This window comes from Bactrocera dorsalis, chromosome 2 (genome assembly GCF_023373825.1).
Source record: "Bactrocera dorsalis isolate Fly_Bdor chromosome 2, ASM2337382v1, whole genome shotgun sequence".
Lineage (NCBI taxonomy): Eukaryota > Metazoa > Arthropoda > Insecta > Diptera > Tephritidae > Bactrocera > Bactrocera dorsalis.
The window spans coordinates 38,347,801-38,367,525 of NC_064304.1; the positions used below are offsets into that span (position 1 = coordinate 38,347,801).

Below are 19,725 nucleotides of genomic sequence, written 5' to 3' on the forward strand. Positions count from 1 at the left end.
TTATTTTTGGGCCTTTTACGAAACCTTCCAATGGTAAAGTAGGTTTCTATGTTAATTCTAAAGGTATAAGGGAACAGAAAATGCAAAAAAATATATATATTTAAAAACATTACGCTACTGACCCCTTAACTAATTATTTTTTGTTTTTGAACTTGATTTTCTATATTTAAAATTTTGGTAGCTTCTCAGCCTGTCTATTTTAATATTTTTTTTTCATTTAATTAAATTAAATTTATTTATTTTTGTTATATATTAATTTTTTTATTTTTTATTTCTATTTTAATTTTTTTCGATTTTATTTTCATTTATTAAATTCACTTTAATTTGATTTATTTTAGTTTAATTTTTTTTAGATTACTTTACTTTGTTAAATTGTTTTATTTTGTTTTATTATTTTATTATTTTATTAATTTTATTTTATTTTATTTAATTTTATTTACTTTTTATTTTATTTTATTTTACTTAATTTTATATTTTTAATTTAATCGAATTTAACTAATTTTTTCTAGCTCATGTCATTTTAATCTATTTTAAATTTTTTTAATTCTATTTATTTTATTTGTGTTAGAGTATTTTGTCTAAAATTTTTATTTTTATTCTGTTTATTTTAATATAATTTATTTTTTATTTATTTGAGCTTTAAATAATTTTATTTTATTTTTTATATTTTGCAATTTAATTTTTTTATTTTAATTTAATTTATTTTATATTACTTTATATATTTATATTTTGATTTTGTTACTCTTATTTTTTTATTTATATTAACTTAATGTTTGCATTTTTTTATTTAATTTAATTTATTTTGGTATTATTTTCATCAGTCCATATTATTTTATTTTATTTATTTTATTTTATATAGACTTATATTTTTTTTAATTTGTATTCTATTTTATATGACTCTTTTCATTATGTTAATTTTTTTGTTTTATTTTGTTTATTACTATTATTTATTATTTATTTTTTTATTTAATTTTTATATTTTCAAACTTAATTTTTTATCTTATGTTATTTTATTTGATATCAATTATTTAAATTAATTTTATGTTATTTATTATATATATAATAACACAATTTTATTTTATAATTTTAATTAATTTTAAATTTATTTAATTTACTTTAGTTTATATAATTTTATTTTATAAACGTTTATTCGATTTTTTTTTAATTTTTTATCTGCAAATTACCTATATCATTAACAACAAAATCCAATAAACTCTCGCCAGTGTAGAAAAACTGCTTAAAAATCGAAATCTCCAGTACCCAGTATGCAACTCAACACGCCTCATTGATGCACCCTCTAAAAAATGATATTTTCCATGAAAATGCAACGTTATTTGCCTTCTTCTCAGCAAACTAAAGACTTAAGCGACGAACTCACTTTGCCTTATCCCGAAAGTATGAGATAGCATTGCTTCTACATATATATATTATACTAATTTTATGGCAATCAACATAAACCATTTTATTTTATTTATTATTATATTCAATAATTTATTTATATTTTATTTATTTTGTGCTTGCAGCTCCAGCGAACCCGCCATGGCCACAAACAATGATGGCGGAACAGCAGCACAATGGAATCGGAACTCACAGGCTGCCGTGTCGGTGCGACACGCCTTCAAGACCTACGGCAAGAAGAAGAATGCCATTCCGGTGTTGAATAATCTAATGATGACCGTACCAAAGGGCACAATGTGAGTCAAATTTCTATTTTTAAGAAGAATTTTTTTTTTATTTTTTGTGAAGGAAGGGAAAATTATATGCATGTAATGCTAACTAAAGTTGATTCATACAAATGTTATGCTATTTAAGATTGGTTCATACGATTTTTGTTTGATAAAATGTAGCTTAAGCCCAATTCTTGAACCCATATTCCCACTAGTTTTGGTTACAACTCATCTATGAGCATCTAAATGTTAAAGATATCCAAAGAGTGATCTGTAATAACATGACAGTACCTTCTTCAATTTTTACTGTCAATACGCATCATCATGTCGCAATCACTTTTCAAAAACTCGGCCCACTATTGACAATTGTTCGCTTTGTCTGCCCGATAACCTGTCATATTAAGTAATTGCCATAACCTAAATACCCCATTGTGCATACCCACATAACCACTTTCATACGTATTTCTATGTTTCTGTGAGTGAGTGTTGACAAGTGCATGAGATTTTCACAATGAGCTAACAAATCAAAATGAAATGTGCAAACAAGAAATGTCAACGCAACTTAGCGCTGCACAACATAACATCGCAGCACATAGCATAGCGTACAGAAAGTTCAATTATTTTTATTTAGTTTGTTTGTTTGGCTTGCTAAGCTCAATGGGAAATTAAGCTTACAATTGCGCGAAGCTGTTAATTTACAAATCTGTGTTGCTGCCACAATCCGCCTTGCTGTTGCATAAGCATAAGGGCACTTAACTAGTTAGCGCCTACAACAGCGTGTTTTATGTGCAAGTGATACGAAAAGTAGGTGCGTTATGCTAATTAGTTCATAAAAATGGTTGTAAATACTTTTTATTGAAAAATGGGCGCGTGAGAGCAAATATTTTTTATTGAAATGCCGAAAAATTTCGCTGAAGGTCAGCGTGCACCTTCTCAACTTTGTATCAACGCACCAAAAATAATTCCAATAATCATAAAAAAATTAATTTTTATATGCAAATATTTAATATTTTAATACAATTGCATTCTAAATATTTTTTGGTAGCCCACTTCTATTCTCCACAGATGATTTGCATGCAAATTTAAATGGCGATAATTGCCACCTCACTTATTTCATGCTTTTCATTATTATTTATGCGCTTTACACGCTGCTTTGCATACGATTAAAATTAGAAAAAAATTTAAATATTAAAAATGCTATTTTTTGCTTCCGAACATTCTGTTCGACGATTTGTTCAATCAATTTGTGGCGCGTGCGTTTTTACGAGCCTCATTATATGGCATTCCGATAATTATATTTTTTGCAATAAACTGTGTGAACGCGGTGCTTATTGTTTCCTAAAGAGTGTGAAGCACAGAGCGCACGGCAGCGCCTGCAGTGTATTTGTAAGATGAGACTGCGCTGAGTGAGAAACAAGTGTCATTAAATACGCACTGCATAAAAGCAATTTGTGCTTAAAAGTGATAAAAAATAAAAATTTAAAAAACAACTAGAAGAAAACATTCAAGACTTTATAAAGGTGGATGAGACACCTGGCTGAGTCCATTTAGTCAAATACGTCTGTTAGTGAGTATAAAAGCTAACAAGTCCCTCAGTTTTTGAGATATTGATGGGAAATTTTGCAAACACTTTTTTATCTCCACGAAGCAGCTCATTTGACACAATCTTCGATATCGGAGCACTTTAGCATATAGCTGCCTTACAAACAGTCCGACCAAAATCGAGTCCTTGTATGGAAAACTTTTTTGTTTGTCAAGATATCTACACAAAATTTTATATATATTATTCTTCAAAGCAACGATATAATCTTCAAAGAAATTGTTCATATAGGATAACTATAGCATATAGCTGCCATACAAGCAGATCCAGGAAAATTCATTTCTTATATGAAAACTTTTTTATTTCACAAGATATTTTCATAAAATTTAGCAGGAATTATTCTGAAAGGCAACGCTACATTCTCCAAGCAAATCGTTCCGATCGAACCGCTTTAGCATATAGCTACCATACAAACTGAACTAACAAAATCGAGCTCTTGTATGAAAAACTTGTTTATTCAACGAGATATCTTCACGAAATTTAATATAGACTACTTTCCAAGATAACGGCACCATCTCTGATAAAATTGCTCGGATCGAAAAACTATATCATATAGTTGCCATATAAACTGTTCGTCAGAAATAAAGAAAGAGATCTTTTTATACCCTTTTATATTATATGAAATGCACATATGAAGGGTATTATAAATTTGGTTTGGTCGAAACTAACGGCTTTTCTTGTATTTTTGTTTTTGACAAACATTTTATCTCTCATTGAGAAATCTCCAACTATATTTTTTTTATCAGTTAACTTTTCGTAAATAACCAGCTTGATGAACAATTTTTGGAATAACAAAAAACTTGTTTTGAAAAATATTTATGCATTTGGAGCATAAAAACCGTTAATTGCATATTAACCGTTTGAAAATGATGAAGAATGCGAAACATTGACACACTTCCTTTCCTTTTTGAAGGCGTTAATGGCATGAATACTGCAAGTGGGCAAAAACAATGTGAAATAATAACAAATCAAAAATAATAGATGGAAAAATAAAAAAATAGAAAATTTGAAATAAAAAATTAAAAAAAATATTGAAATTAAAAAAAATGAAAATATAAAAATAGAAAAATGAAATAAAAATTAAAAAAAAAACATTTAATTAAAAATAATAATAAAAAAGCACAAATAGAAAATTTAAAATTTAGAAAAATTAAATAAAAAACATTAAAATTAAAACTAAAATAAAACGACGTTATTTAAAAAAATAAGAGAAAACCCAAAACAAAACATTAAAATAAATAATTAAAACAGAGAAAAAAACTGAAAATAAATAATTAAAATAAAAGACAAAAAAATAATTAAAAATAGAAAACTAAAATAAAAAAATTAACAAAAAAACAAATTAAAAAATTTAATTAAAAAAGAAAATATTAACATTACAAATTATAAAAATCATTATTAACCCATTTTCGGCCGCACCTAGATCCACCGCATTGATTTCATTTCAACTTTTTATTTTGATTATAATAAAAAAACACTCGATGCTTAACATTTTTTGAGATTGTTACATTGAGCCGTTTATCCACGGATTCAGAAAGTTGCAAAATCGCATAAAATTATTGATTTCACGCAGATCTCGTTCATTTTCGACTTGGTGATTTTTCAAATTTGCTGGTCGATAAATCGACCAATGGCTGTAAATGGGTTAAAAAAAAGAGAAAAAAACCACAAAAAATTACAATAAAAAACAAAAAAAAAGCGGAAAAAATAATTAAAAAAAGCAAACAAAAAACTAAAAATAGAAAATTGACATAAAAAATTTAAAAAATTAAAAAAAAAAATATTAAACTTAAGAAAAAAATAATACGAAATATTATTAAAAAAATAAGAAAAAACACAAAAAAATTACAATAAAAAACAAAAAAGCGGGAAAAAATAATTAAAATAAAAAGCAGAAAAAATAATAATAATAAAAATAATATAAAGAAAAACTTTAATAAATCCTTAAATAAAGTTTCAGTAACAACTAAATAAATAACGGTAAATATTGAGTCACAAAATTTCAATTTTTACACTTCAGCATTAGCACAATTGCTTATGCGTTGCTACCGCCAACATTCAAGCGACACAAAGCGCCTAATACACTTGCCTAGTGTGTTTGTTTACATACATATGTATATGTATTATATATTTTCGTGCGTCTGTATGTAATCAAGTCAAGTCAACAGCTGGGAATTAAGTGATTAAGCCACAAAAGCTAAAAGCAGCAAAAACAAAAACAGAAATAAATGGTGCCGATTGCTGGTGGCATTGTTGCGCGACTAAATGGCCAATCGACCGGCACAAAGGCGCGCACACGCATATAAACTCACATTGAACGGCTTGACCCTCAACAAAGTTGCAGTGAAAAAATAGCAGCAATAAAATTAACAAGTATCAAAAGCAACAAAATTGGTGGCGACCCCAACGCCAACGCCAGCAGCAGCTGCAGCGCGCAGAGTAGGCAGCGAGCAGGCGTAGCCATTGACCAGCGTGTCATTGCCGTTAACTCGAGCAGCTTTGCTAGCCAAATAAATTAATTAAAGAACTGCGTCGTTTTGTTTATATTTATTTGTCTATAAAATCATATATATTTACATGCATATGTATATACTTATACACACTCATATATTACATATCTTGAAATGGCACACTTGTTTTTTGTTTTGTCGCTTGTTTTTGCTGCTTTTCGCTCAAATACGCCTTTATCAGCTGGAAAATCGCTTGCAATTGTGTATAATAAATTGTAGAATTGCAATTAAAACAACAGCAATAAACAATAGACAGGTGTAAGGTACGTGCCGCTGCCGAAAAGACCCTCAAGCGGCGCAGTTGTGTGACATTTGTTGTTTGCTTTGTGTGTTTTTCAAAGAGATTTCCGAAAAAATTACCGAAACTGAGTTGAAAAATATAGTGTTTAGTGTATATTTAGTGCTGATCTTCATATGTATGTATATACCTGTGTGAGTGTGAGTCTGTGTGTGCTTGAGACTCAAGGTGTCTGTCGCCGGTGTCAATTTGCTTTCTCAGCGTTCTTTGTTGCTTTTTGGTTTGACTTTTTGCTGTTTCAACACTTTTAATCATATTTGCTTGCATGTACATACATATAGTATGTATGCACGAATGTGTAATTGTATATATAATACTACATATATGTACATATGTATTGACGCGGCTTATCTGCGCTTGTCGGTAGGTCGAACCGTTTACTTGGCCATTTATTTTTTGTGTGTTATTATGTTTTTTATATTTTGTTCTACTTTTTCATTTTTATTTTTCATTTTCGTCAATTTTGTTGTTACTTATTTTTTTGTTTGTTTTTCTTGTCATCTTGAACCGCATTTCAACTTGAACTGTACCGTTTAGCATTGAGTCGCGCATGTGCATGTCAATGTTCAAGTTAACTTTATATCTATGTATGCTGATCTTAGCACAGATCTAAATTTTGTATATATGTATGTGGGTTTAGAGTGTATAGTTTATATGTATGTAGGTAAGAAATATTTTTACGGCTTGTTAAGGCCTCTTATAACAGAAATTTTATGAATCACAATGATTTGAGGCACGAATATATTCTAATATGGCATATATCCTTACCTAAAATACAAAACAACGTATCAAAAAAAAAAAACAGTCGAAAATCGCTGTCTGATTAGGTAAGCAATATATAACCATTTCATATCCATAACTATAATATTTTTTTAATGTGAGTCCATGATAACCAATATATGTACAAGGTGAGGTCCAAAGTACAGGACTTAGAAAAAAACAAAGACCAAATAGTTTTTTCCGAAAAATCAATTTATTTTATTAAAAATAGTCTCCTTCTGCTTCAATACAGCTTTTTACACGGTCCAAAAGCATGTCACGACATAGCTCGTTGGCCGGTATGGTCGCCAGCATGCCGGTGCAAGCCTTTTGAATGGCCTCTACGTCTGCTTAACGCTTTCCTTTCAAGGGCAAATGCATTTTTCCGAAAAGGAAGAAGTCGCACCGTGCCATATCAAGTGAATCCGGGGAGTGCTTAATAGTTAAAATGTGATTTTTGGTCAAATAATCGGTTAATGATGTCATTCGAATGTTGGATTTTGAGCAATTTTTGGTCGTTAGTCAATTTATGCGAAACAAACCAAGCACACACCTTTTTGTTCGGTCAAAATGCGATAAATCGATGTTTTGGAGGTGTTCAATTCCATTTCCATAAATTTCAATAATGATTCCGGCTGATTTTTGATGAATTCACGCACAGTTTTCATCATACTTTATGTAATTGCTCCTTGCACACGAATCCATGCATTCATGCATAACTATTTGGACACAAATCTAGGCAACAAATAAAAAATGGCAGAGAAGTCTACGAATAGGAAGAATATATTCGTAAACCTGTTGTCATTGACAGAGGAGTATGGACGACTTCCACGAGACAAGTTTTCGATGACTTCATTACTTTGATTGAATGATTTGTGTGTTGGTAGGGAACTGTCTTAAATAATTCTGCAATATTTTCAACTATTCTGTAGCCATGTTTCCATTGGGGAAACAAAAAATTTCAAATAAACTCGTTACTCAATGGTTTGCGTGCGTCTTCGACGTTTCAATCTGAGTCAAATTTGATATTCTTTTACCATATCCTTTGCAAGTCTCTCAAAGCTCCACATACATTATATATTGTGGATTGAGCTTGCCCTTTTCCAAAAAACTAAATTGCTGCTAAATAAATATTAAAAATATAACATAATTCAGATACTTTTAGCCATTTCAAAGCTTGTTGGAGATCTTACTTTTTCACAATTCCTTCGAAGAACGAACAGTGAACCCTTCTTCTTCTTACTTATTGGCGTAGGCACCGCTCCAGTCGTTCTTCTTTTTCATTGTTTTGCACCATTGGAGATTCCATCCATTCGTACGACATGACCTAGCCAGTGTAGTCGCTCTATTCTAACTCGTTGAACTACGTTAATATCGTCGTATATCTCGTACAGCTCATCGTTCCATAGACTGCAGTATTCGCCGTTGCCAAAGCGCTATGGTCCATAAATCTTCCGCAGGGCTTTTCTTTCGAAAACTCGTAGCGCCAACACATCGGTTGTTGTCATCGTCGATGCCTCTGCATCGTATAGCAGGACGAGTATGATGAGTAACTTGTAACTTGTTCGTCGAGAGAGGACTTTGCCTACACAGTCAGAAGTTGGACCTTTTGGCAAGAGTTACTCTGCCTTTAATTTCGAGGCTGACCTTGTTGTTGTTGTTAATCCTGTTCCAAGATAGACGAAATTAACGATGTCTTCGAACTTATGACTGTCAACAGTGACGGGGAAGCCTAGTCGAGAGAGTGAAGACTGTTTCTTTGATGTCAGGATATATTTCATCTTACCCTCGTTCACTGCCAGACCCACGGTGCGGGTGCTGAGGCCAATGATATCGATGTCATCGATGTCATGTCGATGTAGAAGATGTTTACCTTCTCTATTCAGCTCTGCAGCTCGAACTATTTTCTCCTCGTTTGGTATCGAACGAATTGGAGAGATCCTTCCCGAACCTAATGGAGCGGAGCTTTAACGATAGCTCAACGTTAGTATAGACTGCCATATTAGTTTTGCGGCGATACCAAATCCAGACTACTCGGAGAGAGATTGTGAGTTGTCTTTATCAAATAACTATTCATCGAATCGAAATTTTTTAAATTAATGAACCTGAGTGAAAATGTAAAATTTTATATTCTTTTTAATACAATCCAACTTAAAAAACTACACTTTCTTAACGGTATTTTTAAAAATGAAAATCTTTTTTTCACCTTTCAGCTACGGTCTATTGGGCGCCTCAGGTTGTGGCAAGACCACATTACTTTCGTGCATTGTCGGTCGACGTCGCCTGGATTCGGGTGAGATCTTCGTGCTCGGCGGCAAACCAGGCACACGCGGTTCGGGCGTGCCCGGCAAACGCGTCGGCTACATGCCACAAGAGATCGCCTTATACGGCGAATTCTCTATACGCGAAACAATGATGTATTTCGGCTGGATATTCGGTATGGGCACCAAAGAGATAATGGAGCGTCTACAGTTCCTTTTGAATTTCCTCGATTTGCCTTCGGAGAAGCGTTTGGTGAAGAATTTGAGTGGTGGTCAACAGCGACGTGTCTCCTTCGCTGTGGCATTGATGCACGATCCCGAATTGCTGATTTTAGATGAACCCACAGTGGGTGTGGATCCGTTGTTGCGCCAGAGTATTTGGAATCACTTGGTGCATATCACAAAGGCTGGCCAAAAGACAGTCATCATCACAACACATTACATTGAGGAGGCGCGTCAGGCACACACGGTGCGTATGAATGTTGTGTAGGGAAAGGGGAGAATAGTGGGTGGCGATATGCGCTGGAGGCGGGATTTCTTTTAGTTATCTTTATTTATTAACCTATGTTTTTTTCGTTTTGTAGATCGGTCTTATGCGTTCAGGTCATCTGCTGGCCGAGGAGTCACCAAGCGTTTTGCTGTCCATGTACAAATGCATCAGTCTAGAGGAAGTCTTCCTCAAGTTGTCGCGCATGCAAAGCCAGAAGGGTGAAATCTCGAATGTGAACTTTAGGTGAATTTCGTGTCCAATTTATTTCTTAGTTAATTAAGGTTTAGAGCAACTACTCATAATACTTGCCACTAATAGTCTTGTTTTGTTTACAACAAGTACACAACACTAAACAGACACACACACATACGCAGCAAAATTGCGGCATTAGCAACATTAGAATCTGGGCGTGCTGAAAAGCCCCCTAAAACACTCAAATTTACATAGTTTTTTTGCACGTTCGTCATTGTTTTTTGGCCATTTTTGTATTTGCGTGTGTTTGTAGTTGTTGTAGCTAACCATCATTGTCATTCAAACATTGTACGCCACAGCATGAATATCAATTAATACATATGTACGATTTGTTCTTCGTTTTTATCTTATTCTTCACATATTTTAACGCATATTCACCACTCACCCTGTATACGTGATGCGCGCAATCGCCGTCGGCATCCTCGTTGTTGTTGCTGTTGTGCTCTTCACGGCGTTGATCCATCCACATAACCGTTTGTATGCATCTACATATGTACTCGCAATACATATGTGCATGTATTTGCATGTGTGTATGCGTGGGCTCGTAATTTGTGACTCATCGCTCGTTTAATGGCGTTGGTAACACTGATTGTGGCGATAATTTCATTTATGCGGTTCACATTGCAATCGATTTACCTCTATTTTGTGGTTGTTGTGATTTAATTATGCTCATTGCTCGTGATTTTGGCGACTAACAGTAATAATATCTCATTACATGCCATGGCATTCGGCAGTAAAATGGATAAGCCCAGCTCGAGTCAAGAAGGCGGTGTTGTCGGACTGAACTTCCATCAGAGCAAAGAAGTGCTGATCAACGAATCGAATGGATCTGTCTTTACGGTTTGTTGTAAAAGTAGAATTATTATTTCATAGTCGCTCATCTCATCGTTTACTACGTGATTTCAAATGAATTATTTTATTTTATTTTAATATTGTCGCTGCAAGAGATTTTTGAGAAAAATTTTAAATTTCATTCAGAACCCTTTGAAACAGCGAGATTGGAAGGTCTCGTTAATTGCAAAACTAAAAAAAAAATATTAAGCAAGCAATCGATTATAAGGTTTATTTTTAATCAGATTTATCAAATTTTAAAATTTTTGTTATCGATAAATTATCGAATTTATCAAATGATTGACAAAATATATATAGATTAATTTTTAATCACTTATGGTAATAATATTTAATAAGACATTAAGACAAAATAACATTTATCAAATTTTAGATATAATTAAGATAATTAATTTATCGATAATAAATAGATTTTGTTTTATCTTATGTTAAAATAAAGTTTATCGATAAATTAATCGAAAGTTTTGATAATTCAAATGATTGATAAAATATATAAATATTTATTTTCAATCACTTATGGTAACAATAAATGATAAGAGCAACATTTATAAAATCTTAGTTATCGATAAATTAGATGTACATTTATCGATAAGTTATCGAAAGTTTTGCTTAATAAAATTATCGATATAATATATAAAGATACATATTAATCACTTATGGTATTAATATTTGATAAGTATAACATCGATAAATTATATATACTTAAGGCTTATCGAAAAATTTAATTTCATTTTATAGATAAATTATCGAAAAGTTTTATTAACAAAATGATCTATAAAACAAATTTTTTAATAACTATTTTATATTCAATTGCTGGCAATCGATTATTATTTTCTGTTTATTTATTTTTATATGTTTTTCAAATAACTTATGATAATATTATTTGATAAGTGTAACGTAAATCAAATTTTTAAACTTTTGAGTGATCGATAAATTATCGATATTTAAATTACTTAATTTATCGATAAAATAGCATTTTCGGTATTATCGGCACCTGAGATAATCAATTCATTTCCTAAATAATTTTTTCAATAAATATTTTATTTTCAATGGCTGGCTTTTGTCGCTTAACTGGAAACAAACAATTTATTTCAGAAAACATTTTCTAAATATCATTTTTAACACGGTTACTCAATTTTCGTTTGAAAATTTCAATCGATACATTTAAAGACAAAAATTTCACGATATCTGTGATTTTTTTGTAATTTCGATAATTTGTTATCGATAATTTAAATTAATAGTTTATCGATAAATAATTTAGACAATTTATACAATTTTTTTTTTAAATTTTTCCGTGTTAAATTGAGTTTGAATTAACTCGTTGTAGTTAATTTTGTTCGATAATTTCTTATTAGCAACAGTTTTAACAAAGCTTTTCTATATCTTTTCGATAAATTTTGTTCTATTAATTAAAGTTAAAAGCTAGCCATTGCTCCTTGTATCATTAATTTTCTATGAATTTTTTGTAATTTCGATAAATTGTAATCGATAATTTATCGATAAATACTTTAGACAATTCACAAAGTATTATTTTAAGTTTCTGCCTTGTAAAATTTTGAAGAAACTATTAGTTAATTTTATTCGATAACTTTTTATCAGTACCGGTTTTAGCTTTTCTATAGATTTTCGATAAACTTTATTCGATACCAGTCATTGCTCTCTATAGCATTAATTTTTTTGGTTCAATATTTCGTTTTAAAAAATTTAAATTTATCGATAGTTTTCGATGATTTTTTCAAGCCAATAATTAAAAAAAAAATATTTTAAAATATTTCTCTCATCTTGCAAATGAAAATACACTTTTCCTCGCACTCCAAATCTCTTAAATTTTTTAAAGAAGCTCATTTTGTTGTATAATTATTATCGGTTGTTGAAAAAGACCGAAATATAATAATTTTATTATAACATTGCATCATACCCACTTTACTTTATTAAACTTTTTTCTAATTTGCGCTGTATTGTTTTTTTTATTTTAATGTTATCGATTTTTTTCATAGTCGATTATTTTCGTTAAGTTACATTTGATCAAAAATATGTTACAATTTGAACAATGTTTCCAAAAAATAGCAAACGTAAAATTAATTTTTATTTTTATGGTGAATTTCACCGAAGTCTTTCTAAAAGCTACAGAGCTAGAACATTTTTGGCTCTCAGAAAGTATTATTACAATATATTCCGAGATACTTGAAACGTGTGAGGTCAGTTTTTCTGTTGTTACTAAAAATTTTTTGAGAATTCAGTTTGGTATAGAGATTATTCTTTCAGGCTTTGTCAGATGTTTGGCTTAACTTTACCAAGCTTTCTTTCAATACTAAGGTCTTTTATGTTTTTATTGAATTAAATATTGTGAGCCCTTACAAATAACCAAAAATATTTCAAAAATATTACAACTTAACTGCAAATTATTATATTTTAATAATTATTAGAAGTAGAAATATTTTAAGGATTTTGTGATTAAAAACATCGCCTATGAGAGTCTCATAGAAGCTTTAGTTTTCTTAAAATAATTTCGCTAACATTATTTTTTAAAAAACAAAAATTGATATCATCTCATTTCCTTTACACTATATGACTAAAAAATCAAAACCCGAAAAACCGAAACCACTATTTTTGCACCGACAGTTAAATCAAGAACCCTACGATCCGCCACAAATAAAACGCAACAAACCCAATGATGAAGAGAGCTGTCAGGATTGCTGCGCCAACTTGTGTAAGGTAAGCACTACTCAAGCCAAGCCTAGCCAAGTCTCAGGCACGAAAAGAGAATTAATATTTATCTAACATTTTTCCTCGAATTATTTCGCTTGCAGGTTACAACTAAGGGCAAAATGAAGGCATTGCTGACCAAGAACTTCCTGCGTATGTGGCGTAATGTCGGCGTTATGCTGTTCATTTTCGCTTTACCCGTTATGCAGGTGATACTCTTCTGTTTGGCAATTGGACGTGACCCGACTGGCTTGAATTTGGCTATCGTCAACAGCGAAATGAACAACACAGTGAGTTCAAGTTCCCTCATAGTGCAAGTTTTCGAATGACAATTCTAAATAAATGACTTCTATTTTTAACCCTTAGAACATCTGTCATTGGGAGGACTCTTGCCACTTCACGAATCTCGGCTGTCGCTATTTGAGCCATCTGAATGACACCATGGAAAAGACATACTACACGGACTTGGAGGAGGCCAAAGATGCGGTACGTGTGGGCAAAGCTTGGGGTGTGCTTTACATAACGGAGAACTTTACGGACGCTTTTGTGGCGCGTGTGGCATTGGGTATGTTTAAAGCTTATGAATTTTTATTTAATAACTATTTATTTAAAACACATTATTATAACTGTTTTTGGCCACTCTTCTGCATTCTGTAGGACGTGACGCGGATGATGAGACCATTGATCAGTCGGAAATCAGAGTGTGGCTCGACATGTCAAATCAGCAAATCGGTATTATGCTGAATCGTGACATACAGCTGGCCTATCGTGCTTTCGCCATGGACTTACTGGATCAATGCGGCAACAATCCGAAGCTCGGCGATGTGCCAATACAATTCAGAGAACCCATTTATGGCACAATGAATCCATCATTCACAGATTTCGTTGCGCCCGGCGTGATATTGACGTAAGTAGTGGCGGTGGCATTCGCTTTAAAGGAAATCCGCACATTTATTTTTTTGTTTAACTTTTCATTCACTTTTTCAATTGTTTAATGGCATTCAAAGTCTTATTTGTTTTTATTAATTGATTTTGTTTGTCATCGGAATTTATAGCATTGTGTTCTTCTTGGCTGTTGCATTGACGTCATCCGCTTTAATCATCGAACGCACTGAGGTGAGTACATACTTTTTGCGCATAGTGTAAATGGATATGACGTAGGCGAAATGAAAATAAAACTTAGTTGATTTCCTTTGCCAAAAAAATTGTTGGCTTTTATCGTTAGTTCGTTCGGATCCTCAGCACGTATGTGAACCAAAAACAATATATAACAACAGTTGGAGAGTTTAAGAAATAACTTTCTCACAATATAACAGAAACTAAAATTATTGCCTTCGCTTGTTTACTTATTTTTCGTGCAAATAGTTCGTCAAAATTGGGATCGAAACATTTACTTACCAGGATTAAAGAGAGATTACTTTTCTATACATTCTTCTATACATTCTAACCTAAACCTCTTATTAAAACCTTCGTCGATGTCTAATTATCTGGACTAAGACTTTGGTTTTGACTAGAAAGTTTGGGCTCTCCTTAAGACTTTAAGACCATATTTATTTTGGATTATCGACAGCCTTGGAGATATTGTTTAAAAGTTGTAGACCTTTAAGACCTCTTAGGTCCTTTTAAACATCTTTCTAAAACGAAAATATTGGAATTGTTTTCAAAATGCTTAGCGGAATAGTTGCTCTAATTGCATGTCTTAAGAAAACCGTTGATGTATTAATTCAATGTTGTGGCTATACTTGATCGAACCTGGTTCGTATTCAGTCACACGAATGAAAAATTGGATCGTAGTACAAACTCTGGATGAATCTTTTTATTTGAATGAAAGTGTGGATTTATATGGGCCGATTAGCCAAGGAAACCTGAACTTTTTGAACTGAAAGAGTTTTTAATTCGGGCATTAAAGATGTAGGGTTGGACACAGGTCCTATGTTTAAACTTAGTTCTTGCGCCTAATTCAAGCCCTGTGCTTTGTTGAACTGACTTACTTAAATATTTTTGGCTGAGTAGTACGTTTATCGGATCTATTTTACTCTTCTCCAAAAAATTAAAAAAATAAAATAAAAAAAAATTAATTTCTCTTTGTTCTCACACACCACTTTAATTTCAACTTTTCTAAATACTTTCAGGGTTTACTTGATCGCTCTTGGGTCGCCGGCGTCTCACCCAGTGAGATCCTCTTCTCGCACGTCATCACACAATTCGTCGTCATGTGTGGCCAAACAACGCTCGTACTTATCTTCATGTTGGTCGTCTTCGGTGTAACAAATAATGGCGAACTCTTCTGGGTGATCGTGCTGACACTGTTGCAGGGTATGTGCGGCATGTGCTTTGGCTTCCTCATCTCATCGGTATGTGAGTTGGAACGTAACGCCATACAATTGGCGTTGGGCTCATTCTATCCAACATTGCTGTTATCGGGCGTCATTTGGCCCATCGAAGGCATGCCTATCGTGCTGCGGTGAGTTGGGGATTTTTTTATAGATTTTTCGCATGTTTATTCACTAGTTCTCTCTATAACTGTTAATTGTATGCGCTCTGATGGTTATTAATGTTATCTGTAACTGTTATTTATGTTAATTTTATCCTTATTTGCTCTCTAACGGTTATTTATGTGCTATCCAACTGTACAGATACATTTCGCTTTGCCTGCCGCTAACGCTCGCTACTACATCGCTGCGCTCGATTTTGACGCGCGGCTGGCAGATCACCGAGATGGCTGTGTATTCCGGCTTCCTGAGCACGCTCGCGTGGATCGTCGGCTTCCTGATACTGACGCTGTTGGTGCTGCAAGCGAAACGTGGATAAAAACACTGCGGGTTTTTGCAACAGCAAATTGGGAACAACAAATTAATTTAATATCTATTATTTTTTTTTTTATCAATTAACTTACGATACTAGAAATTGTACAGAAATGAAATTAAGAGCAAAGAAAAACAAAATTGGATTGCTTAATGAATCCAAAACTGTATCTATGTATATATGTATGTACATTCATATGGTTGGCAGATCGCACAAGAGATCTTGTGGAAAGGGAAAAGTGTCGATCGCATTGTAGCTGAGTTTTTAGTTGTAGAGAGTAAATATTAATTAAAGAAAAAACAACAACAAAGAAAAATATATGTATAAATACAAAAACAACAACAATTGTTTAAGGTGTCTTGTCCTAATGTTAGCATTAATTCATATTAAGCATACTGTCTAGTTTATTTCGCACATACATATACACACACACGCGCAAAAAATCAAAAGCGGAGATAAACAGAAGAGCTACAAAGTTCAAATTACAGACAAAGTGTGAGAAAAAGCACGCAGTGTAATTTGAGGAAATTTTAAAAGTTTTTTTAATTAAAAAATTAAAGAAATTAATTTTAAAAGTTTAGAAAATGAAAAAAAAAATTAAAATAAAATTAAAAATTTTTTTTTTTCACATTCTTGAATTCCGGTAAATATTTATTTTTCAAAATTTAAAGAAATTAAAAAAATTTAAAAATTAAAAAAAAATTTCACATTCCCGAATTTCGGTAAATACTTATTTGTGAAAGTTTAAAGAAATTAAAAAAAAAATTTTCACATTCTCGAATTTCGATAAATATTTATTTTTAAAAATTTAAAGAAATTAAAAAATAAAAAAAAATTTAAAAAATTAATTTCTTTAATTAAACAAATTTAAAATTTATTTCACATTCTCGAATTTCGATAAATATTTATTTTTAAAATTTTAAAGAAATTAAAAAATTAAAAAATAATTTAAAAAATTAATTTCTTTAATTAAACAAATTTAAAATTTTTTTTCACATTCTCGAATTTCGATAAATATTTATTTTTAAAATTTTAAAGAAATTAAAATATTTAAGAAAATTTTAAATTAATTTCTTTAATTAAACAAATTTAAAAAAATATTTTTTTTTCATATTCTCGAACTTCGATAAATATTTATTTTTAAAAATTTAAAAAAATCAAAGAATTAAAAAAAAATTAAAAAATTAATTTCTATAATTAAAAAAATTAAATTTTTTTCACTTTTTCGAATTTCGGTTAACGGCAAACCATACTAAAATTGTACTCAAACTGGCAACGCTTTCACAAATATTTAAGCTTTTCGGTAAAGCTTTCGCCCAACATGACTCATGTTTGCCAGCAAAGCGAATAAGCGCTTAGCGCACTTGTTGGCGCATGCGCAGGCGTTTATACACTCCGAACACACAGTTGTTGGTGTGTGCGTGTGCAGGATTTTCCTAGTTTATTGGTTATTTTCTTCACTAAAAATGTATTTTTTTGTTTTTACAAAATATTCTAATTTAATTTAGGAATGATTTAAGGTTTAGGTTGTATTAATAATAATTATTACGTTTATCTTCTTCTTAATTTAAGCCAAGTTTTATAACTTCCTTTGTAAATAATTGTGTATGCAATTTACCAAAATGTAAGCTTCTAAGTAAAAACAGAAAAAAACTGTAAAGAAGGCATTATTGTAATACACAAAAGCGAAAACAATAACAACAATAAGAGCAAAAAACAAAAAATCAGAAATAATATAATAACAACAACAACGAATTAGTCGGAATATAGCTTATTTCTCCACTTACTCTTTCACGCACTCTCTTATAAGCTGCTATCACACGCTCTCTTATGCGCGCTCGCTCTAACTCACTCTCAAACTAACTTTCTCTCACTCGCGCTTACTTACTCTCTCACTTCGACACTACTCTCGCTTATTATTTGGTTGAAATACCTTCCGCCTACTCATATGTAACTTTCGTCGGCACTCGTGTCGCCCGAACGATTTACTTGCTTAATCTCTTTATGAAACGAACTTCGAACTTAGACTTTCGCATTGCTGTCCAATTTTCTATAAATATTAATTTTATTTTTCACATTTTTTCGAGTCTTTTCGCTAACATTATCTAACACAAAAGGACTGTGATTATATTAATTTCCTTGAATTTTTTTGTAAAAAAGAAAAGAAATATGTAATGAAATTATATAATAAATACTTAATTACTGTTATTGGTTTCTGAATTCTTTGGCGCCTGACATATGTTTGCAAGCAAAAAATGCATTCATGTTTGCACATATGATTACATAGCAATACTATACAAGTACATTTTTAAATACCTATGTAATTAAACACAATTACTTATATATAAATATATATGTAAAATGTATAGTTTATCTTGTATGTTTGTATGTGAAAGTCAAATAAAATAATTTAAAATAAAAATTTAATAATTTAAAATGATTAAGCGTGTATCTTTAGTACATTCAGACTCTTAGAGACTCTTAGACTCTCTAATACGAGTTCTAGAATAGGCCGACATACGACATGTGGATCAGACAGACGAGCGTGGTTAAATCGACTCAGGTTATCATACTCATCATTTCTATGTGTATGGGGATAGGCCTTATATGCGCTACAGAGCTCGTGTATGGCAATACTATACATCTTTGAAAGGTCTTGACATAACCTACAATACGACGCTATGTATAATTAGTTTGGATATTGCGTTCAACAGTTATAGACAGTTTCGGCACCATGGATAAGCCACCCGTCGGAAGACCTGTGACAACGAATACCGATCAAATCATTGCAAACATCGTGTTAGACCAAAGGATGGAAGTTAATCTCCAAACCATTTTAAACCATCTGCAGAAGGCTGGATACACAAAAAGAATTGATGATGCTGAAACGGAACGAACTCGACCCATGATGGTGACTGGCGACGAAAAATGTATCACATATGACAATATTAAACCAAAACGATAGTGGTCGAAGGTTTTGCTGTATGTTTGGTGGGATTGAATTGGCCAATAGGAAGGGTATAATGCTCCACCAGGACAACGCCAGACCACACACTTCGTTTATGATTCGTCAGAAGCTACGGTTTTATGGCATCCACCACGAAATATCTCCTGTCTTTAAATAAACAGTCGTCATATTCGTGACTTGGCTCTCACGTTACTGTTGACAGTCATAGCTTTGAAGTTGTACATAATTTCGTCTATCTTGGACCCAACATTAACAATGTCAGCCTCGAAATCTAAAGCAGAATAACTCTTGCCAACAGGTGCTGTTTTGGACTAAGTAGGCAACTAAGAACTGTATAAGTCACTCCTTATTCCCGTCCTTCTATAAGGTGCAGAGGCATGGACGATGACAACATCTGATGAGTCGACGTTACAAGTTTTCGAAAGAAAGGTTCTGCGGACGATTTATGGTCCTTTGCAAATTATCCACGGCAAATATCGCATTGACATGGTTCAGTGAATTAAGGGACAAGGGTTACGCTCCATCTCTGAAAGTATTCAACGGAGTACACAACGGGATAA

General features: G+C 31.9%; 1 protein-coding gene across 8 annotated transcripts in view; it reads left to right on the forward strand.

Moving 5' to 3' along the window:
- The window catches only part of LOC105226381 (ABC transporter G family member 23), a 132,206-nt gene extending 113,569 nt beyond the window's left edge, over nt 1-18,637 (forward strand). For 7 of the 8 annotated variants that reach the window (XM_019990317.3, XM_049450370.1, XM_049450374.1 and 4 more), the window contains 11 exons: nt 1,524-1,694; nt 9,048-9,564; nt 9,680-9,828; nt 10,536-10,677; nt 13,309-13,401; nt 13,497-13,682; nt 13,759-13,957; nt 14,050-14,299; nt 14,448-14,508; nt 15,525-15,856; nt 16,029-18,637. In XM_019990317.3, coding sequence (XP_019845876.1) covers nt 1,524-1,694; nt 9,048-9,564; nt 9,680-9,828; nt 10,536-10,677; nt 13,309-13,401; nt 13,497-13,682; nt 13,759-13,957; nt 14,050-14,299; nt 14,448-14,508; nt 15,525-15,856; nt 16,029-16,203 — 2,275 coding nt within the window. In that variant the 3' untranslated portion in view covers nt 16,204-18,637. The remainder of the gene's footprint in view (nt 1-1,523; nt 1,695-9,047; nt 9,565-9,679; nt 9,829-10,535; nt 10,678-13,308; nt 13,402-13,496; nt 13,683-13,758; nt 13,958-14,049; nt 14,300-14,447; nt 14,509-15,524; nt 15,857-16,028) is intronic. The other variant, XM_049450369.1, reaches the window with a different exon arrangement.
- The last annotated feature ends 1,088 nt before the right edge of the window (nt 18,638-19,725 follow it).